General features: G+C 55.2%; 1 protein-coding gene across 1 annotated transcript in view; it reads left to right on the forward strand.

Annotated features, from left to right (window-relative positions):
• The window catches only part of PPIL2 (peptidylprolyl isomerase like 2), a 361,075-nt gene that overhangs the window by 162,446 nt on the left and 172,151 nt on the right, over window positions 1–26,478 (forward strand). The window contains exon 11 of the mRNA XM_078667958.1: window positions 20,390–20,465. Within this exon, the coding sequence (XP_078524084.1) occupies window positions 20,390–20,465 (76 nt within the window). The remainder of the gene's footprint in view (window positions 1–20,389; window positions 20,466–26,478) is intronic.

A 26,478-nucleotide genomic window follows, 5' to 3' on the forward strand; every position in this document is an offset into this window, starting at 1 on the left:
CTCGCCAGCCCTCAAGCCTGCATTGGCCGTCACTCCAGCCCTCGAGTCTGCAATGGCGGTCACTCCAGCCCTCGTGTCTGCACTGGTCCCGTCTCTCTGGCCCTGTCTCTCCAGCCCTCATGCTTGCATTGGCCCTGTCTCTCCAGCCCTTGTGGCTGCATTGGCCCCGTCTCTCCAGCCCTCAAGCCTGCATTGGCCGTCACTCCAGCCCTCGAGTCTGCAATGGCGGTCACTCCAGCCCTCGTGTCTGCACTGGCCCCGTCTCTCTGGCCCTGTCTCTCCAGCCCCTCCCTGAGAGGGCAGATCCCTTGTGTCTGCATTGGCCCCGTCTCTCCTGCCCTCGCGCCTGCATTGGCCCCGTCTCTCCAGCCCTCGTGTCTGCATTGGCCGTCTCTCCAGCCCTCGTGTCTGCATTGGCCCCGTCTCTCCAGCCCTCATGTCTGCATTGGCCGTCACTCCAGCCCTCGAGTCTGCAATGGCGGTCACTTCAGCCTTTGAGTCTGCAATGGCCCCGTCTCTCCAGCCCCTCCCTGAGAGGGCAGATCCCTCGTGCCTGCATTGGCCCGTGTCTCCAGCCCTCGTGTCTGCATTGGCCCCGTCTCTCCAGCCCTCGTGCCTGCATTGGCCCCGTCTCTCCAGCCCTCGTGTCTGCATTGGCCCCGTCTCTCCAGCCCTCGTGCCTGCATTGGCCCCGTCTCTCCAGCCCTCGTGTCTGCATTGGCCCCGTCTCTCCAGCCCTCGTGTCTGCATTGGCCCCGTCTCTCCAGCCCTCGTGTCTGCATTGGCCCCTCTCTCCAGCCCTCGTGCCTGCATTGGAGGTCACTCCAGCCCTCGAGTCTGCAATGGCGGTCACTCCAGCCCTCGTGTCTGCATTGGCGGTCACTCCAGCCCTCGAGTCTGCAATGGCGGTCACTCCAGCCCTTGTGTCTGCATTGGCCCCGTCTCTCCAGCCCTCGTGTCTGCATTGGCCCCGTCTCTCCAGCCCTCGTGTCTGCATTGGCCCCTCTCTCCAGCCCTCGTGCCTGCATTGGAGGTCACTCCATCCCTCGAGTCTGCAATGGCGGTCACTCCAGCCCTCGTGTCTGCATTGGCGGTCACTCCAGCCCTCGAGTCTGCAATGGCGGTCACTCCAGCCCTTGTGTCTGCATTGGCCCCGTCTCTCCAGCCCTCGAGTCTGCATTGGACCCGTCTTTCCAACCATCGTGCCTGCATTGGCCCCGTCTCTCCAGCCCTCGTGTCTGCATTGGCCCCGTCTCTCCAGCCCCTCCCTGAGAGGGCAGATCCCTCGTGCCTGCATTGGCCCGTGTCTCCAACCCTCGTGCCTGCATTGGCCTCATCTCTCCAGCCATCGTGCCTGCATTGGCCCCGTCTCTCCAACCCTCGTGCCTGCATTGGCCCCGTCTCTCCAACCCTCGTGCCTGCATTGGCCCGTCTCTCCAGCCCTCGTGCCTGCATTGGCCTCGTCTCTCCAGCCCTCGTGCCTGCATTGGCCCGTCTCTCCAGCCCTCGTGCCTGCATTGGCCTCGTCTCTCCAGCCCTCGTGCCTGCATTGGCCTCGTCTCTCCAGCCCTCGTGCCTGCATTGGCCTCGTCTCTCCAGCCCTCGTGCCTGCATTGGCCTCGTCTCTCCAGCCCTCGTGCCTGCATTGGCCCCGTCTCTCCAGCCCTCGTGCCTGCATTGGCCCGTCTCTCCAGCCCTCGTGCCTGCATTGACCCCGTCTCTGCAGCCCCTCCCTGAGAGGGCAGATCCCTCGTGTCTGCATTTGCCCGTCTCTCCAGCCCTCGTGCCTGCATTGGCCGTCACTCCAGCCCTCGAGTCTGCAATGGCGGTCACTCCAGCCCTCGTGCCTGCATTGGCGGTCACTCCAGCCCTTGTGTCTGCATTGGCCCCGTCTCTCCAGCTCCTCCCTGAGAGGGCAGATCCCTCGTGCCTGCATTGGCCCGTCTCTCCAGCCCTCGTGCCTGCATTGGACGTCACTCCAGCCCTTGAGTCTGCATTGGCGGTCACTCCAGCCCTCGAGTCTGCAATGGCGGTCACTCCAGCCCTCGTGCCTGCATTGGCCCCGTCTCTCCAGCCCTCGTGCCTGCATTGGCCCCGTCTCTCCAGCCCTCGTGCCTGCATTAGCCCCGTCTCTCCAGCCCTCGTGCCTGCATTGGCCGTCACTCCAGCAATGGTGGTCACTCCAGCCCTCGTGCCTGCATTGGCGGTCATTCCAGCCCTCGTGCCTGCATTGGCCCGTCTCTCCAGCCCTCGTGCCTGCATTGGACCGTCTCTCCAGCCCTCGTGTCTGCATTGGCCCCGTCTCTCCAGCCCCTCCCTGAGAGGGCAGATCCCTCGTGCCTGCATTGGCCCCGTCACTCCAGCCCTCGTGTCTGCATTGGCCGTCACTCCAGCCCTCGAGTCTGCAATGGCGGTCACTTCAGCCCTCGAGTCTGCAATGGCCCCATCTCTCCAGCCCCTCCCTGAGAGGGCAGATCCCTCGTGTCTGAATTGGCCCGTCTCTCCAGCCCTCGTGCCTGCATTGGCCCCGTCTCTCCAGCCCTCGTGCCTGCATTGGCCGTCACTCCAGCCCTCGAGTGTGCAATGGCGGTCACTCCAGCCCTCGTGTCTGCATTGGCCCCGTCTCTCCAGCCCTCGTGCCTGCATTGGCTGTCACTCCAGCCCTCGAGTCTGCAATGGCGGTCACTCCAGCACTCGTGCCTGCATTGGCGGTCACTCCAGCCCTCGAGTCTGCAATGGCGGTCACTCCAGCCCTCGAGTCTGCAATGGCCCCGTCTCTCCAGCCCCTCCCTGAGAGGGCAGATCCCTCGTGCCTGCATTGGCCCGTGTTTCCAGCCCTCGTGCCTGCATTGGCCCCGTCTCTCCAGCCCTCGTGCCTGCATTGGCCCCGTCTCTCCACCCCTCGTGCCTGCATTGGCCCGTCTCTCTAGCCCTCGTTCCTGCATTGGCCCCGTCACTCCAGCCCTCGAGTCTGCAATGGCCCCGTCTCTCCAGCCCCTCCCTGAGAGGGCAGATCCCTCGTGTCTGCATTGGCCCCGTCTCTCCAGCCCTCATGCTTGCATTGGCCCTGTCTCTCCAGCCCTTGTGGCTGCATTGGCCCCGTCTCTCCAGCCCTCAAGCCTGCATTGGCCGTCACTCCAGCCCTCGTGTCTGCACTGGCCCCGTCTCTCTGGCCCTGTCTCTCCAGCCCCTCCCTGAGAGGGCAGATCCCTTGTGTCTGCATTGGCCCCGTCTCTCCTGCCCTCGCGCCTGCATTGGCCCCGTCTCTCCAGCCCTCGTGTCTGCATTGGCCGTCACTCCAGCCCTCGTGTCTGCATTGGCCCCGTCTCTCCAGCCCTCGTGTCTGCATTGGCCCCGTCTCTCCAGCCCCTTCCTGAGAGGGCAGATCCCTCGTGTCTGCATTGGCCCCGTCTCTCCAGCCCTCGTGCCTGCATTGGCCCCGTCTCTCCAGCCCTCGTGCCTGCATTGGCCCGTCTCTCCAGCCCTCGTGCCTGCATTGGCCCGTCTCTCCAGCCCTCGTGCCTGCATTGGCCCCGTCTCTCCAGCCCTCGTGCCTGCATTGGCCCGTCTCTCCAGCCCTTGTGCCTGCATTGGCCCCGTCTCTCCAGCCCTCGTGTCTGCATTGGCCGTCACTCCAGCCCTCGAGTCTGCAATGGCGGTCACTCCAGCCCTCATGTCTGCATTGGCCCCGTCTCTCCAGCTCCTCCCTGAGAGGGCAGATCCCTCGTGTCTGCATTGGCCCCGTCTCTCCAGCCCTCGTGCCTGCATTGGCCCGTCTCTCCAGCCCTCGTGCCTGCATTGGCCCCGTCTCTCCAGCCCTCGTGCCTGCATTGGCCCGTCTCTCCAGCCCTCGTGCCTGCATTGGCCCCGTCTCTCCAGCCCTCGTGTCTGCATTGGCCCCGTCTCTCCAGCCCTCGTGCCTGCATTGGCCCCGTCTCTCCAGCCCTCGTGTCTGCATTGGCCGTCACTCCAGCCCTCGTGCCTGCATTGGCCCCGTCTCTCCAGCCCTCGTGTCTGCATTGGCCGTCACTCCAGCCCTCGAGTCTGCAATGGCGGTCACTCCAGCCCTCATGTCTGCATTGGCCCCGTCTCTCCAGCTCCTCCCTGAGAGGGCAGATCCCTCGTGTCTGCATTGGCCCCGTCTCTCCAGCCCTCGTGCCTGCATTGGCCCGTCTCTCCAGCCCTCGTGCCTGCATTGGCCCCGTCTCTCCAGCCCTCGTGCCTGCATTGGCCCCGTCTCTCCAGCCCTCGTGCCTGCATTGGCCCGTCTCTCCAGCCCTCGTGCCTGCATTGGCCCCGTCTCTCCAGCCCTCGTGTCTGCATTGGCCGTCACTCCAGCCCTCGAGTCTGCAATGGCGGTCACTCCAGCCCTCATGTCTGCATTGGCCCCGTCTCTCCAGCTCCTCCCTGAGAGGGCAGATCCCTCGTGTCTGCATTGGCCCCGTCTCTCCAGCCCTCGTGTCTGCTTTGGCCCCGTCTCTCCAGCCCTCGAGTCTGCAATGGCGGTCACTCCAGCCCTCGTGTCTGCATTGGCCCCGTCTCTCCAGCCCCTCCCTGAGAGGGCAGATTCCTCGTGTTAGAAATGGGATCCCTGGCTGGCCAGGGCTTGCGCCAAAGTCAGTCAGAGACCACCACTTCCACGTCAGGGCAAGGGAGTTACACATCAAGATAACCCCTGCTCACCCCCTTGGTAACGTAGCACGAGCAGTAAGGCTAAACTCGGAGGCAATGTGAGTGAAGTGTTTGCGCACGCACCCCCAGCAACAACACCCAAGGCCCACCACAAAGGAAACTCCACACAAGGTTATATATAAAAAATAGCCTTTGTATTACACCAAAACACATTAGATAAAAACACACACTTTACAATGTGCCAACAGGCACGGGCAGAATTTACAGGGGATGGGTACAAGACAGGGCCACATGGACCACTGTCAGGAATAAGCACTTTTAGAACTAGCACTTGGAATATAGAATATAAAATTACTGTAGCACAGAATAGAGCATAAAGCACACAACCAGTAATCAGTGGTAACCAGTAGTACCACCTACGCAACCCTAACCACCTTAGGAGAATGTCACGCAGGGAACTAGGACCTCACTAGCACCACCTGTACTAGCAAGAACAACCACCTAAGTATCACAATACCTGTAGGGATATAAGCACATAACACATGATGCATAACATACATTCAGAGGTGTAAGGAACAAGGCACATGATGCATAACGTACATTCAGCGGTGTAAGGAAGGAATACACATGTTGCATAAACAACACATTCAGAGGTGTAAGGAACAAGGCACATGACGCATAAAAACACATTCAGAGGTGCAGCACAGGAAAACCATTGCGCAAAACTCACATTAGTCACCACCTGTGACTGTCCCTAGGCCAACTGGCCTTGTTGGGGCTAGGACGCCCTGTGTCCCAATGTCAGGGGCCTAAACGTGGCAGCTGCCCACGAAGTGCTGGGCAGCTGTAATTAACAAGGATGGGCCAACACGTTGGAGCCTCGCAGGCTCTGAGCGCAACTTGCCCCCTGGGAGCCTTGCTGGACTCAATACAAAATGGCCCCCGCCGTTGGAGTCCCCCTCCTGGTACACTTGGGGCACCTAGAGCCTCTCAGGGCTCGTGAAATGATTGCTCCCCATAGCCTCTTGGGGGCTCTAAACAAACAATGTGGGTGGTGAGCCTCTCTGGACTCCAAGTGAAGAAATGCCCCCCACGAGCCTCGGGGCTCGAAACAGAATGCAGCCTGAGCCTCGCAGGCTCGCAAATACAAGTTGGCGGGTTGAGCCTCCCAGGGCTCTGAGGACAACTGTGCCGCCCGTTGGAGTCCCTCCTGGACTCTAAAAGAATGCCCCCGAGCCTCTACTTCCACATAGAAGAATGCCCCCAGGTCGGAGCCTCTCAGCCTGAAATGCAGACTGTGCCCCAAATGCCCCCGGTGGAGTGGGCACACAGGGGGGGGGGCAGAAACCGGCAATGTGCCCCGACGCCCCCCTCTTCAACAAGCCACCCCGGGCCCCACTCACCGGCTCTGGGAGGCTGCCGGTCGTCTCCTCTTTACCGGCGGCCACACGGGGCTTCAGGGCTCTCCTCTCTCTCGTCCTGCGGGGGGGCGGGACTTCCGGGGCCTGCTCCTGAGGCACTCCTAGGCTTCCCCAGACCAGGGGAAGCGGAAGGGATACTCGCCGGTCCCGCCCTCGTCCGGGCGTCTTGTGCCTGCCTTCCTGTGGGGCAGGCAGTACTTCCGGGTCGCGGCGGCACCTCCGGAGGTCTTCTCTTTGGTGCAGGAGCGCGGGGTGGGCTCCCGGCTGCTTCCTGTCGTCTCTAGGTCCCGCCTTCGGCCTGCCTGACTTCCGGTTCGGCCGAAATGGGCCGCGGCGGTGTTTCTGACACGGGGCTACGCCGGGTGGGCACCGGCTGTGCAAACAAAGCGCTCTCAAGCGCAATCAATAAAATAAAGCGCTCCCAGGCGCTAGGGGGGACAGTAAAGCGCTCCCAGCGCTCCAGGACAATTCACAGCGCTCCCAGCACTAGGGGTGAAGGCAAAGCGCTCCCAATCGCTAGGGGCTAAAAGTACAGCGCTCTCAGGCGCTATAAGCCCAATAAAGTTCCAGTAAAGTTCTTCTAGGTAGGCAGGGGGGCAAGGCTGGGCCCAGAGCCAGCTCACTGGGCCTCCAGGCAGGGAGGCAGTCCAAGTGGCGGTCCTCCTGCCCAGCAACAGCAGCAGCAGCCCCCCTCAGACAGGATCCTGGAAAAGAACAAATTGTAAGGGGACACAGCCCCTTCTTATACTACTAAATCCTTTGTCTGTAGGTGCAGGGTGGGGGAAAAACCAGTCGCAGCTGGTTTTGGAGCACCCTTGACGTGCTCATCCCCTCACTCTATTCACTGGCAGGGCTAGGGTCATTAGACACACCACAGGGGGCAGAGCCAGCATTGTGTGGGGAAAGCCCAGCCCCATTCAGGACACAGGTGCACTCCTCCCCAGCCATCAGCATGCTAATCTCCACACTCACCACCAGGCAGACCCATCATGACACATGGAGCCTGGCATCCCAGCCAGCTCCAGCCAATCACACGCCAGCACCTTCACAGCACACACACAGCCATGTCTAGGAGTGGCACTTCCACACTAGACACATACACGCCGCATACATCATTTCGCAGCATTCAATCACACGAGTCCGCCCATACCAGACTCGAGCCTGTACACCCCACGCATCAGGAACTACCAGGGACACATACATTTCCCATGCATTCCTTGAGGGATGGGCAGGCCTATCTCACCACATGCACTCAAAGTGCGCACGCACTTTCCACTGGGACATAGTGAAAGTGCGCAGAACCCAAAAATCACCATCACCATGTCACCATTAAAAGCAAAAAGTTTAGGGGTGAACCTGCCAGAAGGGCCTAGTCCAACACCTCGTGTCTGAATTGGCCCGTCTCTCCAACCATCGTGCCTGCATTGGCCCCGTCTCTCCAGCCCTTGTGCCTGCATTGGCCGTCACTCCAGCCCTCGAGTCTGCAATGGCGGTCACTCCAGCCCTTGTGTCTGCATTGGCCCCGTCTCTCCAGCCCCTTCCTGAGAGGGCAGATCCCTCGTGCCTGCATTGGCCCCGTCTCTCCAGCCCTCGTGCCTGCATTGGCCCCGCCTCTCCAGCCCTCGTGCCTGCATTGGCCGTCACTCCAGCCCTCGAGTCTGCAATGGCGGTCACTCCAGCCCTCGTGCCTGCATTGGCGGTCACTCCAGCCCTCGTGTCTGCATTGGCCCTGTCTCTCCAGCCCTCATGCTTGCATTGGCCCTGTCTCTCCAGCCCTCGTGGCTGCATTGGCCCAGTCTCTCCAGCCCTCGTGCCTGCATTGGCCATCACTCCAGCCCTCGAGTCTGCAATGGCGGTCACTCCAGCCCTCGTGTCTGCACTGGCCCCGTCTCTTTGGCCCTGTCTCTCCAGCCCCTCCCTGAGAGGGCAGATCCCTTGTGTCTGCATTGGCCCCGTCTCTCCTGCCCTCGTGCCTGCATTGTCCCCGTCTCTCCAGCCCTCGTGTCTGCATTGGCCGTCACTCCAGCCCTCGTGTCTGCATTGGCCCCGTCTCTCCAGCCCTTGAGTCTGCAATGGCCGTCACTCCAGCCCTCGTGTCTGCATTGGCCTCGTCTCTCCAGCCCCTCCCTGAAAGGGCAGATCCCTCGTGTCTGCATTGGCCCCGTCTCTCCAGCCCTCATGCTTGCATTGGCCCTGTCTCTCCAGCCCTCGTGGCTGCATTGGCCCCGTCTCTCCAGCCCTCGTGCCTGCATTTGCCGTCACTCCAGCCCTCGAGTCTGCAATGGCGGTCACTCCAGCCCTCGAGTCTGCAATGGCCCCGTCTCTCCAGCCCCTCCCTGAGATGGCAGATCCCTTGTGTCTGCATTGGCCCCGTCTCTCCTGCCCTCGTGCCTGCATTGTCCCCGTCTCTCCAGCCCTCGTGCCTGCATTGGCCTATCTCTCCAGCCCTCGTGTCTGCATTGGCCGTCACTGCAGCCCTCGAGTCTGCATTGGTGGTCACTCCAGCCCTCGTGTCTGCATTGGCCTCGTCTCTCCAGCCCCTCCCTGAGAGGGCAGATCCCTCGTGTCTGCATTGGCCCCGTCTCTCCAGCCCTCATGCTTGGATTTGCCCTGTCTCTCCAGCCCTCGTGGCTGCATTGGCCCCGTCTCTCCAGCCCTCAAGCCTGCATTGGCCGTCACTCCAGCCCTCGAGTCTGCAATGGCGGTCACTCCAGCCCTCGTGTCTGCACTGGCCCCGTCTCTCTGGCCCTGTCTCTCCAGCCCCTCCCTGAGAGGGCAGATCCCTTGTGTCTACATTGGCCCCGTCTCTCCTGCCCTCGTGCCTGCATTGTCCCCGTCTCTCCAGCCCTCGTGTCTGCATTGGCCCCGTCTCTCCAGCCCTTGAGTCTGCAATGGCCGTCACTACAGCCCTCGTGTCTGCATTGGCCTCGTCTCTCCAGCCCCTCCCTGAGAGGGCAGATCCCTCGTGCCTGCATTGGCCCGTGTCTCCAGCCCTCGTGCCCGCATTGGCCCGTCTCTCCAGCCCTCGTGTCTGCATTGGCCGTCACTGCAGCCCTCGAGTCTGCAATGGCGGTCACTCCAGCCCTCGTGTTTGCATTGGGCCCCGTCTCTCCAGCTCCTCCCTGAGAGGGCAGATCCCTTGTGCCTGCATTGTCCCCGTCTCTCCAGCCATCGTGTCTGCATTGGCCGTCACTCCAGCCCTCGAGTCTGCAATGGCGGTCACTCCAGCCCTCGTGTCTGCATTGGCCCCGTCTCTCCGGCCCCGTCTCTCCAGCCCCTCCCTGAAAGGGCAGATCCCTCGTGTCTGCATTGGCCCGTCTCTCCAGCACTCGTGTCTGCATTGGCCCCGTCTCTCCAGCCCTTGAGTCTGCAATGGCGGTCACTCCAGCCCTCGTGTCTGCATTGGCCCGTCTCTCCAGCCCCTCCCTGAGAGGGCAGATCCCTCGTGTCTGCATTGGCCCCGTCTCTCCAGCCCTCGTGCCTGCATTGGCCCCGTCTCTCCAGCCCTCGTGCCTGCATTGGCCTCGTCTCTCCAGCCCTCGTGCCTGCATTGGCCGTCACTCCAGCCCTCGAGTCTGCAATGGCGGTCACTCCAGCCCTTGTGTCTGCATTGACCCCGTCTCTGCAGCCCTCGTGCCTGCATTGGCCTCGTCTCTCCAGCCCTCGTGCCTGCATTGGCCGTCACTCCAGCCCTCGAGTCTGCAATGGCGGTCACTCCAGCCCTTCTGTCTGCATTGGCCCCGTCTCTCCAGCCCTCGTGCCTGCATTGGCCTCGTCTCTCCAGCCCTCGTGCCTGCATTGGCCGTCACTCCAGCCCTCGAGTCTGCAATGGCGGTCACTCCAGCCCTTGTGTCTGCATTTGCCTCGTCAGATCCCTCGTGTCTGCATTGGCCCTGTCTCTCCTGCCCTCGTGCCTGCATTGGCCCCGTCTCTCCAGCCCTCGAGTCTGCAATGGCTCGTTACTCCTGCCCTTGAGTCCGCAATGGCGGTCACTCCAGCCCTCGTGTCTGCATTTGCCTCGTCAGATCCCTCGTGTCTGCATTGGCCCTGTCTCTCCTGCCCTCGTGCCTGCATTGGCCTCGTCTCTCCACCCCCTCCCTGAGCGGGCAGATCCCTCGTGCCTGCATTGGCCCCGTCTCTCCAGCCCTCGTGCCTGCATTGGCCCCGTCTCTCCAGCCCTCTTGCCTGCATTGGTCGTCACTCCAGCCCTCGAGTCTGCAATGGCGGTCACTCCAGCCCTCGTGTCTGCATTGGCCCCGTCTCTCCGGCCCCGTCTCTCCAGCCCCTCCCTGAGAGGGTAGATCCCTCGGGTCTGCATTGGCCCGTCTCTCCAGCCCTCGTGTCTGCATTGGCCCCGTCTCTCCAGCCCTTGAGTCTGCAATGGCGGTCACTCCAGCCCTCGTGTCTGCATTGGCTATCCCTCCAGCCCCTCTCCGGCTCTCTCTCACCATCTCCCTTGTCTCAGATGTCTTTGGTGGGAGACCCATCGTTCCCTTGAGGCTCTGTGTGACTCACCCTGAGGACAAAACACGATGCTTAGGACTGTGGGGAAGGGCAATTCCTATTAAATCCCTCCTGATGTCTGTGCGAGTGGGTTTCGGTCACACTCCTAACTCAAAAAATCAGAACCAAATTATATGTAAGACTGGGGTTTGAGACCGTCTGTAGCCCTTTCCTCCCATGCACCTGTGGGTGTATAACCTTTCCTCCAGGGCATCCAGGTGAAGGATGGAAAGGTGTGTCTTCTCTGCTTTGGAATGGTATGACCTGAAAGAGCCTTGTGCCCGGAACCTTCATCTTTTCTCATCCTCCTTCCCGCCTCCTTTCATCGTTCCCATTGAACCAACAGTTTACTCTTATAGGGTCACCATCCACTGCCTCCTAGTTGGCGGCCCCGCAGTGACCCCTGATTCACAGTTCTGTCCCTCGGATAGAGCTCAGTAATAAATACATAGTCCCTGGGCTGTCCCACATGCACATGATGTGGAGGAATATTCTGTATTTCCACTTCTGGGTGGACCATCAGTCCCACCAGAGTCAAAGCTGCCAAAGTTTCCAGTGGCGGCTGCTACTAAGCACGATTGGCGGGCTGGGGGGGGGGGGGCGTAGGGATGAATAATAAAACTATACCCACTTCCCTGAATGCCGCCGGTTGCTGCCGCCTTTGCTCCGTCTCCTCCGCACCAACAGGAAGCTCCTGTCCAATCACAACGCTGCCTTAAGCAGCATTGTGATTGGTATGTTCGGCTCTCAGATGGAGGCCTGGAGGCTTTGCATGTTCCTCTCCAGGTGGTGTAATGCAGCCTGGTGGGGAACATGTGAAGTGCACATGCCTGTTTGACCGGCCCTCTTGGGCCATTCAAACCATCATGCGCACTTTAGAGTGTGCTTTACGCTAGTCTCCTGTCACCTGCTCTAGCCAGCCCGGCCCACCCGCCCGGCACCCAAGCAGGAAGGAAAACGATAATAACCTTGGTTATCGTTTTCGTTTTCCATTTTACACTGCTCACAGGACAGTGGGGCGATGCTTCTCCGTCTTAGTGGAGGAGCCGCCACTTAGGTTTCCGATTGCTATATGTGGCATTTTGATAATTTCAGTGTAAATACGAGTGACATTTCAACGACTGAGTGACACTTTCTTGCAAGCAAATTCAAGCAATGAAAACCTGTCCAACTGGACAAACTCGCTCCTGTGAAAGTAAATTAAATTAGGAAGACGAGTGAGTGAGTTTACAAGGCCCCTCTCAACAAATCTATTCAAGGAAAGCGTATGTCAGGGAAACGTCGGTGGCATACAGACTGTATGGTTTTCTCAGAACAAATCCAGGAGTTTGCAGCTCTCCCCTGTACACTTCCTTCTGGCACTGACTGCGAGGGTAGTGAGTTTGCGCAAAGACTGTGGTGGTCACCTCCACGTAGAGCGATGAGATGTAAACACTATTGGAGGTTTCTGCTACACTCCCTGAAAAGAACTAAAATCAGGCAGGATTACACACACTGCACTAGTGTGGATTTGCATCACCATTGCCGATTGCAGCTAGATGGCACTTGTGCAAACTTTGCATTGCGATATTGAGTACACGTGCATCATTTACACAAACTGACCAGTGCAGAAATGCACTTTGCATCGATAGGTCATTCTGGTGTTTGTATATCCATCTTGTTGAAGAGCACAGAAGCAAGACGACAGTTTAACAATCAAATGCATAGATGTGAAATCATTTAAAAGCTGAGACCAGATTACACTGGTGGCGCCAGGACAGTTTTGCACCAGTTTCTTGCTGAAGAGTGAAGTGACCTCCACTATTTTCAGCACATGATATGCTAAACCGACCCCACAAAGTGAGTGATTAAGATAGTGACCAAAGTTAAAATCAAAAGAAGTGTCGAGCACAGCAGCAGAACGATGATACGCTCCTGTAAAAATAAATTACATTAGTCAGTGACAGTTACCCCAACAATACATAGTCAATGTCGCTGCCCCCTCATGATCGTACATTAGTTGACTCATGCATTCAGGCTGGTTCCAGTGCATTGCTGGCTCAGGGGTCTACTTCTGGTGGGTGCGATGACCCCCCCAGCTCTCATCCGCATAGTCAACCATGCTGGTACTTGACAGGGCTGTGTTGTGGCAGCGAGCACAAGGAACACGGAGGATGGGCCCAGCTGCGAAGTGCGACGTCAAAGTGGAGAGGACTCGAGAGACTTGCACGGGTGCATCCATGGCTCGGCTGCACTGGACTGCAGTGCAAGGCGGACAGGCTGCCAAGGGACCCGACACTACCCTGCTGTCCCCAGTGACTTCAGATAGTTGTGCATTACATGGAACACGGGTCCTAACCTCAATGAAAGCGTCCGGAGCTGAGTGACAGGGAAATACATACAGGCTGTGGAAAGGTTTCAGCTGGCCCACCCGGCCCATGAGGCGATGCACATCTTCACATTAGTCCTCTAGGGCATGAGAGGGAGCGTCCTGGTGTGCGCGGACACCATGTTCTTCCTCCTCCAGTGGCAGCTGTTTGTGTCCCAAAGAATCATTACGATGCTGGGCCTGCCCCGGCCTAGCCACGCGGCACAACGCTGTGCAAGTGGCGGGCTCCTGGCTGCGCAAGCTCAGACTGCCACACTTGAATGTGCTGCGCCCGCCCAGCCCAATGTCGGCTGTTGCAATTGGACAACTCATTACAACTGACTCTCGTGACGGGTGTTGGGTGAAACTGAAACACTGTATCCATCCAAGCCGAGAGCGAGCTGAGCCCAGCCCCCAAGCTTAGCTTGCTGCATGCAGCGCGGATGCACGCTGTCATCTAAGAGCTGTGCTTTAGGGTGGTGCTAATAAGCAGCAACACTCCGACCCCTTGCTGACGAGGCACTATAAATGCTTGCCAACGCATTTCAGTGCAGTGATGTGGACCACCACACTGAAATGCGTTAGTCTAACGTATGATGCGTGTTACTTGGCAAGGCTGCATAGTGGTGCATGGTTATGCTTAGGCTGGTTGTCCTCTGGCCGCAGTATTTCCACTTCTGAGTGGGACCGAGGGATCCCCCACCGCGGTGTCTATTGTTCTGCGGCTGCAGTATGTTTACTACTGGTGCACCTAACAAACTCACTTCAACTGTGGTGCTTTTATTTCATAGGTCGGTCACTTTCCCACCTCGTGAGACTTGACATCGTATTCACTGAATGCTCTTTGATTTTTGCAGGCTTTGACATTTCTACCCTGAGTGGATCTACAAGGTCCACCGCAGGTGACCTTGTGGGTGACCTTGTGGGCTTTGGTAGTGATTGCCCCCTTTGACAAACTAAGATGAATATTTGCACTGTAATCATTCTTTCTAGAATCTCTTCAGAGGGACGCACAGGATCTTGGAGTCAAACAGATTCATCAAAAATACATAGAGATATATTGAACATAAAAAGAGAAGGACAGAAGTCGATCAATCGAATAGTAATGTAGAGTGCTACTAATCACCTGTGAGGGTATCCAGGCGCGAATCCAGAAGTGATTTGCAACCTATAAAAGTAGAAAATGGAAATATGAAGTCCTGCCCACTGTCCTCTGCACTGAAGTGCACTCCTTTCCGGTGAATGCAAGAATGAAACCCTGGGTGGGTGAATGGATGCCTGAGTCGAGGGATGAGTCACGGGTGACGGTATGATGACTTAAGTGCCTAAACCCATCAGTGACTGGATTGGCGCTTTCGTCTATAAGCCAGATTTGTTGGCATAGTCAGTGCTTGTTGATTATTTCTACAGGTAACATCACAGGTGCTGTTCACTTACAACATTGTTGGTGGAGAGCTGAGCACATTATCCTGCAGCTGTTTCTGACAGTCACACAGTAGCATAGTGCTGCAGGATAGTCCCTGGTGGAGCTGTGTGGTGGAGTCTGTGCCGTCTGTAGCATAGTACTGCAGGATAGAGTCCCTGGTGGAGCTGTGTGCTTGGAGCCTGTACCCACTTTAGCATAGTACTGCAGGATAGAGTCCCTGGTGGAGCTGTGTGCTTGGAGCCTGTACCCACTGTAGCATAGTACTGCAGGATAGAGTCCCTGGTGGAGCTGTGCGCTTGGAGCCTGTGTCCTCTGTAGCATAGTACTGCAGGATGGAGTCCCTGGTGGAGCTGTACACAGGCACCAGGGAAGCCCTGCTGGAGCTTTGTGCTTGGAGCCTGTACCCACTGTAGCATAGTACTGCAGGATAGAGTCCCTGGTGGAGCTGTGTGCTTGGAACCTGTGTCCTCTGTAGCTTAGTACCGCAGGATAGAGTCCCTGGTTGAGCTGTGCGCTTGGAGCCTGTATCCACTGTAGCATAGTACTGCAGGATAGAGTACCTGGTGGAGCTGTGTGCTTGAAGCCTGTGCTCCCTGTAGCATAGTACTGCGGGATAGAGTCCCTGGTGGAGCTGTGTGCTTGGAGCCTGTGCTCCCTGTAGCCTAGTACTGCAGGATAGAGTCCCTGGTGGAGCTGTGTGGTGGAGTCTGTGCCCTCTGTAGCTTAGTACTGCAGGATAGAGTCCCTGGTGGAGCTGTGTGCTTGAAGCCTGTGTCCTCTGTAGCATAGTACTGCAGGATGGAGTCCCTGGTGGAGCTGTACACAGGCACCAGGGAAGCCCTGCTGGAGCTGTGTGCTTGGAGCCTGTACCCACTGTAGCATAGTACTGCAGGATAGAGTCCCTGGTGGGGCTGTGTGGTGGAGCCTGTGCCCTCTGTAGCATAGTACTGCAGGATGGAGTCCCTGGTGGAGCTGTGTGCTTGGAGCCTGTGTCCTCTGTAGTATAGTACTACAGGATGGGGTCCCTGGTGGAGCTGTGTGCTTGGAGCCTGTGTCCTCTGTAGCATAGTACTGCAGGATGGAGTCCCTGGTGGAGCTTTACACAGGCACCAGGGAAGCCCTGCTGGAGCTGTGTGCTTGGAGCCTGTACCCACTGTAGCATAGTACTGCAGGATAGAGTCCCTGGTGGAGCTGTGCGCTTGGAGCCTGTGTCCTCTGTAGCTTAGTACTGCAGGATAGAGTCCCTGGTTGAGCTGTGCGCTTGGAGCCTGTATCTACTGTAGCATAGTACTGCAGGATAGAGTACCTGGTGGAGCTGTGTGCTTGGAGCCTGTGCTCCCCGTAGCATAGAACTGCAGGATAGAGTCCCTGGTGGAGCTGTGTGCTTGGAGCCTGTGCTCCCTGTAGCATAGTACTGCAGTATAGAGTCCCTGGTGGAGCTGTGTGGTGGAGTCTGTGCCCTCTGTAGCTTAGTACTGCAGGATAGAGTCCCTGGTGGAGCTGTGTGCTTGGAGCCTGTGTCCTCTGTAGCATAGTACTGCAGGATGGAGTCCCTGGTGGAGCTGTACACAGGCACCAGGGAAGCCCTGCTGGAGCTGTGTGCTTGGAGCCTGTGCCCACTGTAGCATAGTACTGCAGGATAGAGTCCCTGGTGGGGCTGTGTGGTGGAGCCGGTGCCCTCTGTAGCATAGTACTGCAGGATAGAGTCCCTGGTGGAGCTGTGTGCTTGGAGCCTGTGTCCTCTGTAGCATAGTACTACAGGATGGAGTCCCTGGTGGAGCTGTGTGCTTGGAGCCTGTGTCCTCTGTAGCATAGTACTGCAGGATGGAGTCCCTGGTGTAGCTGTACACAGGCACCAGGGAAGCCCTGCTGGAGCTGTGTGCTTGGAGCCTGTACCCACTGTAGCATAGTACTGCAGGATAGAGTCCCTGGTGGGGCTGTGTGGTGGAGCCTGTGCCCTCTGTAGCATAGTACTGCAGGATAGAGTCCCTGGTGGAGCTGTGTGCTTGGAGCCTGTGACCTCTGTAGCATAGTACTACAGGATGGAGTCCCTGGTGGAGCTGTGTGCTTGGAGCCTGTGTCCTCTGTAGCATAGTACTGCAGGATGGAGTCCCTGGTGGAGCTGTACACAGGCACCAGGGAAGCCCTGCTGGAGCTGTGTGCTTGGAGCCTGTACCCACTGTAGCATAGTACTGCAGGATGGAGTCCCTGGTGGAGCTGTGTGCTTGGAGCCTGTGTCCTCTGTAGCATAGTACTGCAGGATGGAGTCCCTGATGGAGCTGTACACAGGCACCAGGGAAGCCCTGCTGGAGCTGTGTGCTTGGAGCCTGTACCCACTGTAGCATAGTACTGCAGGATAGAGTCCCTGGTGGAGCTGTGTGGTGGAGCATGTGCCCTCTGTAGCATAGTACTGCAGGATAGAGTCCCTGGTGGAGCTGTGTGCTTGGAGCCTGGGTCCTCTGTAGCTTAGTACTGCAGGATAGAGTCCCTGGTGGAGCTGTGTGCTTGAAGCCTGTGTCCTCTGTAGCTTAGTACTGCAGGATAGAGTCCCTGGTGGAGCTGTACACAGGCACCAGGGAAGCTGTGGTGAAGCTGTGTGCTTGTAGCCTGTAACCACCGTAGTAGAGTACTGCCTACAGTATGTTGCCGCTGGTGCTGATGGGAACCCACTTGGAGATTCTTCGGGGCATGCGGAGTGTGGAAGCAGGCGGAGGAGACTGTGTTGATCTGCCGTTTCATGGTGAGCTTGCTGTCCACGATGATGCTGAGACTGCGGGCGTGGCCGTTCCAAGAGGAAGTGTTGTTGCCAAATGTGAGTAAATGCCCTCTTTCTGCATGGTATGCCCCCACTTTTTGCTGAATGTGCCCTGGGCTCCTGCTAATCAGGTACCCAGGGCCTATGTTCCTTCCCTAAAATTGCATTGAAGCCTAAACCCAATTGGCATCTCTGGCCAAATGTCAGCCCCTGGTAAATGGTACTACAGGTACCCAGGGCACTCTGACCAGAGAAGGCCTCTAAGGGCTGCAGCACTTATTGTGCCACCCTTCGAGGTCCTGTACCCTGACACTCGCACACTGCCTTTGCAGGCTGCGTGTCTTGGTGCAGAACAAAGTGAAGAGTCGACATGGCATGCCTGTGTGCCATGCCCACAAACCACTGCCCTGGCATAGATCATTCACCCCTCTAGCTTGGTGCCCTATGCCAATGGTGAGGGTACAGGTGCATGAGCCCTGTACCCTCACAGTGCCCAAGTCCATTCCTGGGCATTGTTAAGTGCAGTGCTGCCATTAAGAGTATATGGTGCTGGGAGTTTGTCATTATGAACTCCACAGCACCATAATGGCTACACTGAACACTGTGAAGTTTGGTATTTAATGTGGGATTAGTGTGGGATTTAATGTAAAATACACGACTGAGGGCATCTTAGAGATGCCCCCTGAAACTAGACCAACTTCTAGTGACCCGACTGAGTGGCTGCTTAGACTGCCACCAACAGACATGTTTCTGGACCCCTGGGTCGAGAGCTTGCTGCTTTCGGGGGCCTGAAACAATGCACATACTGGGACGAGGTGCCAAGCCTCCTCCCCCAAGATGGGCAGGGTTCACGAAGGGGAAGCTTCAAAGGCATGCCGCTTTTGTGAGCCTCCCCAGACCAATGGCTGCTTTCAGTAACTGGTCCCCACTGGTTCTACCCCCCACTACGGGTGGGAGAGCCGGCGGGAAAAATAAGTGAGGGAAAGAGGTGTGCCCACCTCTGCCAACTCCACCCCTCAGGTGGGGGAGGCGAGGTGAACCACAACTCTGAGTCCCCGCTATCTTAAGGATGGGGGACCCAACCAGGGACAGGCTCATGCCCCCTCCCACTGGAGGGTGGCATGTTAGGGGGTGTACCCACCCCAGGGAAGGGACCCATTGGTCCCTGCCCTTTACCTACCTGTAATGCCCCTAAATCTAGTATTTAGGGGGCACCCTGAACATTGTTCCCTCAGATCCAGAAACAACCAGAAGTAAAGAAGGACCTAAAAGCTGTTCAGCCAGCTAACAAGAGGAAGACACTCACTGACTTGGCCCCAGCCCTACAGGCCTGTCTCCCTTTGAACCTGCTCCTGCGAAATCCCGGTGTGTCCTGCAGCCAGCACCCTCGAAAACCCCGGAGGACCTGCCTGCCTTCACTTCCAAAGACTGCTTCTCCCTTAAACACCGGATTTGTTCAACTGCAGCTCTGGCAGCAGCCGGAACCCGCGAATCCAGCCCACTCTGCACCCGCCGAACCCGAGCCAGAGTGGAAAAACACCACAAGGAGGTCACCCCGGCAATCCTGATCCAAGATCCGGCGACCCCTGACCTGCCTCCAGCCCCGACTGCAATCTAAATCCAGAAGGCCCCCCTAACTGCGACCAAGAGCTGGTAAAAAGATCCAACCTCAAAAGGCACCTCTGCACCTGACACCCCATAGCCTTGTGTGCCCAAACCAATGGTGCCTAACCGACCCTTAACTTCCCAACTTACCTCTCTAAGTGGTGGTCGTCTCCCTGCCTGCAGTGCTTTTGCAAATCGGGGGTTCTCCATTGAAAACAACAGGGCGCCAACGTCGAAACAGCACTCTGCCCCGGCCGCCTCAGTGCCACTGAGGGTGCACCTTTTGTGCTACTTTGTTTCCCCATTTGCCCTGACCTTAACTCTAGGAGCTTTGCTCCCACAACCCAGTGGCCTGCTTGCCAGCAGCCACCAACCAGAGGCCTCCTATCCCCCTTTGGATAACACTGGGCCTCAACACTCTGCACCCGGCCGCCCTAGTGCCGCCGAGGGTGTAGCAAGAGTGAATCACTGACCCTGGGGGACCCCTGGGTCTAACCCTAGAACCTTAACTCCCACAGTCGATTACTTACCGGTGAACTGATAACCTGTTTTCCTCCTTAGGATAACATTGACAATTGTCTTCCAAAAAGTTTTTGTGTGGAGTTTTGAAATCTAAAAGTATTCTTTAAAAATCGCACGAATAACCAAAACTTATTTACTTACCTGTTTGCAGGAAATGTCCCAGTGCTGAATCTAGGTATCCAGCACTGAGTTAGAAAAGTAACGTAAAAAGTAACTTACCTGTAATTTCTGATAAAGCCTATTCATTTCAATGAACTGTATTTTCTAAGTATTGCAACCTACTGCATCCCCTGTAAATCAAACAAAGTACAAGTCCTATTGCATTTTCAAACTGTTCTGCATTCAGCAACATATTACTGTAAAGTATGTAATGCTTACCTGTGCCAGGATTGCTTGGTTCTAAAATAAAACAGTACATTTTTTATACAAAAACAATTGGCCTAGAGTTCAGTTCTTGAGTGTGTGAATTCATTTGCTGACTGAATGTGTGTACACACTACCACAAATCGAGTTGTAAGGTTCCATCTAACTTTAACCTCTGCCTACCTCTGGGGTCACCTGGACTCTATACACACCATACCTCATTGTGGTGTAGTATATATAGAACCAGTTTCCTACTCCAAAGAACAATACTTTAGTCTCGTCAGTGTTGAATTAGAATGGTCCTAACAGAGAATTAAAGAACAGAAAAATTAATAGAATCCTGACTTTTCTCTTTACAGCACGCTTACATTGCCTTGAGAGTTGATGCTCTTTGGCGATGCACCCCATTGGCAAGCTCTTCTATCTATCTTGTAACACCCTGATTATGACTGGTCAAGTTAATTCTTATATGTTTCTGCAACTTCTGCTACAACGCAGGACAAATGTGCTCATTTTGCAGCAGGCACCACAGTTTCTGAGTTAATTTCGACAGGTCAGACCTGCTGAAATTTACCTAGGAGATAAAATGTCTGGTCAGAACAGGGACAATCTGATGTTTTGCCCCAAAACTCTTAGTTGGTGCTGTTTATTCCACCAGATAAGTTACGATCATGCATAGTTGCATTTCATCGCTAGCGCATTCTTCTACTGGCCAATGGTAATCGGGGTTTCAGTGGTGAATATGAAATCCATAAATCTCCCCCCTGCTTTGGGGTCGCAGTGCGAGAATAACATGGTGTGTTCTCTTCCCACAGGCACATTACTCCACGGGAGCTGTGAGTGCATCGTTCACCTCCACGTCGGTGAATCCACAGACCTTGCACGAAGCAGGTACCGTACCAAGACCAGGGTCCCTGGGCAGGATGTGTGGAGTCTGTACTGGGGACCTTGTAAAGATCTCTACTCTTAACAGTGAATTACTAATCCTAAACTGTGATCTATGACTGGGTTTTCTCCATCTTCCACTTCATTGGGTACATCCCTGGCCATTACCATTATCCACTTCCACAGGGACATCCTTGTCATCCTTGTCATCCTTTATCATCCACTGCCATGGGCACATCCCTGGTCCTCTCCATCATTCACTGCCACAGGTACATCCCTGAGCCTCTTCATCATCCACTGCCACGGGTATATCCCTGGTCCACACCATCATCCACTGCCACAGAGACATCCCTGGTCCTTGCCGTCCTATAGTGCCACGGGTATATCCCTGGTCCACACCATCATCCACTGCCACAGGTACATCCCTTGTCTTTGCCGTCCTATACTGCCAAGGATACATCCCTGGTCCTCCCCACCTTCCACTGCCACGGGTACTTCCATGGTCCTTGCCATCATCCTCTGCCACAGGTACATCCCTGGTCCTCTCCATCATCCACTGCCACAGGTACAACCCTGGTCCATGCTGTCATCTACTACCATGGGTACATCCCTGGTCATTGCCACCATACTCCGCCACAGGTACATCCCTAGTCCTCACCATCATCTACTTCCACGGATACATCCCTGGTCATTGCCGTCATACTCTGCCACAGCTACGTCCCTGGTCCTTTCTATCATCTGCCACATGTACATCCCCAGTCCTTTGCCATTATCCATTGCCATGAGTACATCTCTGGTCCTTGCCTTCATCCACTGCCATGGGTACATCCCTGGTCCTTTCCATCATCCACTGCCACGGGTACATCTCTGGTCCTTGCCATCATCCACTGCCTCGGGTACATCGGCAGTCCTCACCATCATCCACTGCCACGGGTACATCCCTGGTCCTCCCCATCATCCACTGCCACATGTACATCCCTGGTCTTCTCAATCATCCACTGCCACATGTACATCCCTGGTCTTCTCAATCATCCACTGCCATGGGTACATCCCTGGTCCTCCCCATCATCCACTGCCACATGTACATCCCTGGTCCTCCCCATCATCCACTGCCACATGTACATCCCTGGTCTTCTCAATCATCCACTGCCATGGGTACATCCCTGGTCCTCCCCATCATCCACTGCTACATGTACATCCCTGGTCCTTTCTATCATCCACTGCCATGGGTACATCCCTGGTCCTCTCCATCATTCACTGCCACAGGTACATCCCTGGTCCTCCCCATCATCCACTGCCACGGATACATCTCTAGTCCTCTCCATCATCCACGGCCATGGATACATCTCTAGTCCTCTCCATCATCCACTGCCACGGGTACATCCCTGGTCCTTTCTATCATCCACTGCCAGAGGTACATCCCCATCCTTGCATCATCCACTGCCACGGGTACATCCCTGGTCTTCTCCATCATCCACTGCCACGGGTCCATCCCCATCCTTGTATCATCCACTGCCACGGGTCCATCCCCATCCTTGTATCATCCACTGCCACGGGTACATCCCTGGTCCTCCCCATCATCCACTGCCATGGGTACATACCTGGTCTTTTCTATCATCCACTGCCACATCTACATCCCTGGTCCTCTCCATCATCCACTGCCACGGGTACATCCCTGGTCCTCCCCATCATCCACTGCCATGGGTACATACCTGGTCTTTTCTATCATCCACTGCCACATCTACATCCCTGGTCCTCTCCATCATCCACTGCCACGGGTACATCCCTGGTCCTCTCCATCATCCACTGCCACGGGTACATCCCTGGTCCTCCCCATCATCCACTGCCATGGGTACATACCTGGTCTTTTCTATCATCCACTGCCACATCTACATCCCTGGTCCTCTCCATCATCCACTGCCACGGGTACATCTCTAGTCCTCTCCATCATCCACTGCCACGGGTATATCCCTGTTCCTTTCTATCATCCACTGCCACGGGTACATCCCTGGTCCTCCCCATCATCCACTGCCATGGGTACATACCTGGTCTTTTCTATCATCCACTGCCACATCTACATCCCTGGTCCTCTCCATCATCCACTGCCACGGGTACATCTCTAGTCCTCTCCATCATCCACTGCCACGGGTATATCCCTGTTCCTTTCTATCATCCACTGCCACGGGTATATCCCTGGTCCTTTCTATCATCCACTGCCAGAGGTACATCCCCATCCTTGCATCATCCACTGCCACGGGTACATCCCTGGTCTTCTCCATCATCCACTGCCACGGGTCCATCCCCATCCTTGTATCATCCACTGCCACGGGTCCATCCGCATCCTTGTATCATCCACTGCCACGGGTACATCCCTGGTCCTCCCCATCATCCACTGCCATGGGTACATACCTGGTCTTTTCTATCATCCACTGCCACGGATACATCTCTAGTCCTCTCCATCATCCACTGCCACGGGTATATCCCTGTTCCTTTCTATCATCCACTGCCACGGGTATATCCCTGGTCCTTTCTATCATCCACTGCCAGAGGTACATCCCCATCCTTGCATCATCCACTGCCACGGGTCCATCCGCATCCTTGTATCATCCACTGCCACGGGTCCATCCGCATCCTTGTATCATCCACTGCCACGAGTACATCCCTGGTCTTCTCCATCATCCACTGCCACGGGTCCATCCCCATCCTTGTATCATCCACTGCCACGGGTCCATCCGCATCCTTGTATCATCCACTGCCACGGGTACATCCCTGGTCCTCCCCATCATCCACTGCCATGGGTACATACCTGGTCTTTTCTATCATCCACTGCCACGGGTATATCCCTGGTCCTTTCTATCATCCACTGCCAGAGGTACATCCCCATCCTTGCATCATCCACTGCCACGGGTACATCCCTGGTCCTCTCCATCATCCACTGCCACATGTACATCCCTTGTCCTCCTCATCATCCACTGCCCTGGTACATCCCTGGTCCTTTCTATCATCCAATGCCACGGGTACATCTCTAGTCCTCTGCATCCACTGCAATGGATAAATCTGTGGTCCTCGCCGTCATCCACTGTGACAGGTACATACTTGGCCCATCTCCCATCATCCTCTGCCACGGGTACATTCTTGGTATCCTCCATCATACACTGCGATGGGTGCATCCCTGGTCCTCTCCATTACCATCATCCACTGTGACAGGTACATCCGTAGACTTTGCCATCATCCACTGCCACAGGCACATCCCTGTCCTTGCCATCACCCACTGCCACGGCTTGATACCCTCACCTTACTGTAATCCATCTTAATTATTCATTTTATTTTATTTTATACGTTTTAAATAGCTCGAGCATGACCCATGCCGGTATCAGAGCAATTTACACATGTTCAGAGATCAAAGACATATGGAAACAAGTAAGGTTCCCAGTTTGGGAGAAATCAGGATGAAATTTAGAAGCTAATGGATACAGAAGTACAAATGCAATAATCCTAAACAAAACAATCATCAAAACAATCATAGCAAGCAGTAGTCATGGGAGTGATTGATGAATCGAGAGAGGTACTGGGAGAGGAGATCCTAGGATCTGGGGCATAACTTTGTTCATGAGTAATATTTGTACTTCTTTCTTGAAAGAAACAGTTGAGGGGTTCAGTTTGGTTTCAGGGAGCAGGGAATTTCAGATTCTCGGGGCGATCCATGAGAAAGCTCGGTTGTAGGTTTTCTTTTTACAGATTCTCTGTGGTTTTAGCAGTAAGGTGCTGGAGCGTCTGAAGGATCTGTCTCCCGCCAGAGAGTTCCAACTTCTGAGCAAGGTATCTCAGGGTATTGTGGTGTAGGGCTAATGGGTCATGCATGCAATATTTGATTGAATTCTGGCTTCATAAGGGGGCCAATGAGAGCTTTTAACTTGGGGGTGGGGGGCAGTATGGGAGGAGATGTGGCTGTTTATATTTGATCCTGTGATTAGTCTTGCAGCAGAATTAACGGAGGCCCTTAACCCGTTGGCTGCTTCCGCGATTTCGCGACAGTGCGGCCGTTTTAAAAAACAGGCGCGGCCACGTCGGCCATTGGCCGACGGCAGCACCAGCGAGGTAGCGCTGCCGACGGCAGCATGGAAGGGGTTAAAGGAGCCGTTGTGAATCTGGGCAGGCTGCAGAGGGTTGCATTTCCATAGTCTAATCTATGAACAACTAGGCTTGCACTGGGCTTGCACTGCAGATTTGAAGTCATTAGGGGGAGGAAGGGTTTTAATTTTCTCAAGATGTTCAGTTGGAGCTTCGCTTCTTTGATGGCGTTGCTGATGTGCTTCTGCATGTTAAGGTTCTTGTTGAGAGTTATTCCCAGTGATCTCATTGGAATGATAGCTTGGAACAGCCAGTTGAAGGCTTGAGAAAGGCCTTGGTTTCGTACCTTCTGCCCGCTTGGACAAATTCCGTCTTCACTGCGAGTTAGCAAATTTCTTCAGAAAGCTTAAATTAAAAGCCTTCTTCGAAGGAAAAGGAGTATTTGATACTAGCAAGGGAGATACTGGTTTAAGAACAAAATCGACTTTCCCACCGCCCCCTCATGCTGTACCAGCAGAAATTACTGCCTACGAGCAGGCGGTAGACGAACCAAAACAATTTAAGAACCTGACTACATCTGAATTTGAGGCCCTAGATAAACTCAAAGCCAACTCTATGATAACCATCAAACCTGCTGACAAGGGTGGGGGTGTGGTGATACAAAACACAGTGGATTATGATAACAAATGTCAACGCCTCTTGGGTGACAGAAAAAATTATCAAACACTCACCACCGACCCTTTGCCGGAGCGAAGAGCCTGCATTGTGAACCTTGTGAGCGAGGCAGAAGAGAATGGCCATATCACCAAGCATGAGGCGGAATTTTTGACAGAAGGGGACAATGTAGTGCCATATTTTTATACACTACCAAAGATGCATAAAAACAGAATACCCCCCTGGGATACCCAATCGTCTCAGGCATTGGCTCTTTACTTGAGCCTCTGTCGCGCTTCTGCGATTTCTTTCTAAAACCTTTGATTCAACAGACCCGACCTATCTTGAGGACACAAAAAACCTCCTTAACTTGCTCCAAGAGCTACCTATTGACACTGAATCCACCATACTTGTAACCCTCGACATCGAGAGCCTTTATACAAGCTTTCCCCAGGACGACACAATCAGAATCCTGGGTGAGGCTCTGGATAACATCAACTAGGAATACCGGACACTTAAGACATTCATTTTGGAATGTGCCACTTTGCCACTAAAACACCATTTTAATAAATATAAAGGTGACCTGTACCTCCAGTCAACCGGAACTTCAATGGGCAGCACTTTTGCCCCGAGTGTAGCGGGCCTTTATGTTCACGATTTTGAACGTAAATTAATTTAAAGTGCTGATAACCCATATGCCTCTTCCATCAGTTTCTGGAAGAGGTACATAGACAACATTCTCCTGGTGTGGCATGGAACAGAGACTGAGCTCATGGCCTTCTTGCAATGGATCAGTACTCTAGACCTAAACTTGAAGTTCACTCACGCTTGCAGTTCACATGAAGTAGTGTTCCTTGATGTAGTGATTACAAAATCCAATGGGTGGCTCACAACCAAAACCCACTACAAACCTACGGCTAGAAATAGTCTTTTGGAATTCTTAAGCTTCCACCCGAGATCCCTACGGGAAAATGTACCTTATGGTCAATATCTACTGGTGAGAAGAAACTGCAGTAATCTGGATGACTTCCAAAGACAATTATCCGATATAACCACTAAACTGAAACATAGGGGCTATCCAGACAGAATCCTAAACAAAGGCTACAAAAGGGCACGGAATCGGCCAAGAGAGGCATTGCTTGAGGGAAACCCCAGGGAAACACAAGAATTACCCCCGACTTGTGTCACGACTTTTAGCAGTGCATCCAACACTGAAAAAAGTCATAAATAAACACTGGGGTATACTCACCAGTAACAACAGACACTGGGGAAAAAACCCTTTTTTCATTTAAAA

This window comes from Lissotriton helveticus, chromosome 11 (genome assembly GCF_964261635.1).
Source record: "Lissotriton helveticus chromosome 11, aLisHel1.1, whole genome shotgun sequence".
In the NCBI taxonomy this organism is placed as follows: domain Eukaryota; kingdom Metazoa; phylum Chordata; class Amphibia; order Caudata; family Salamandridae; genus Lissotriton; species Lissotriton helveticus.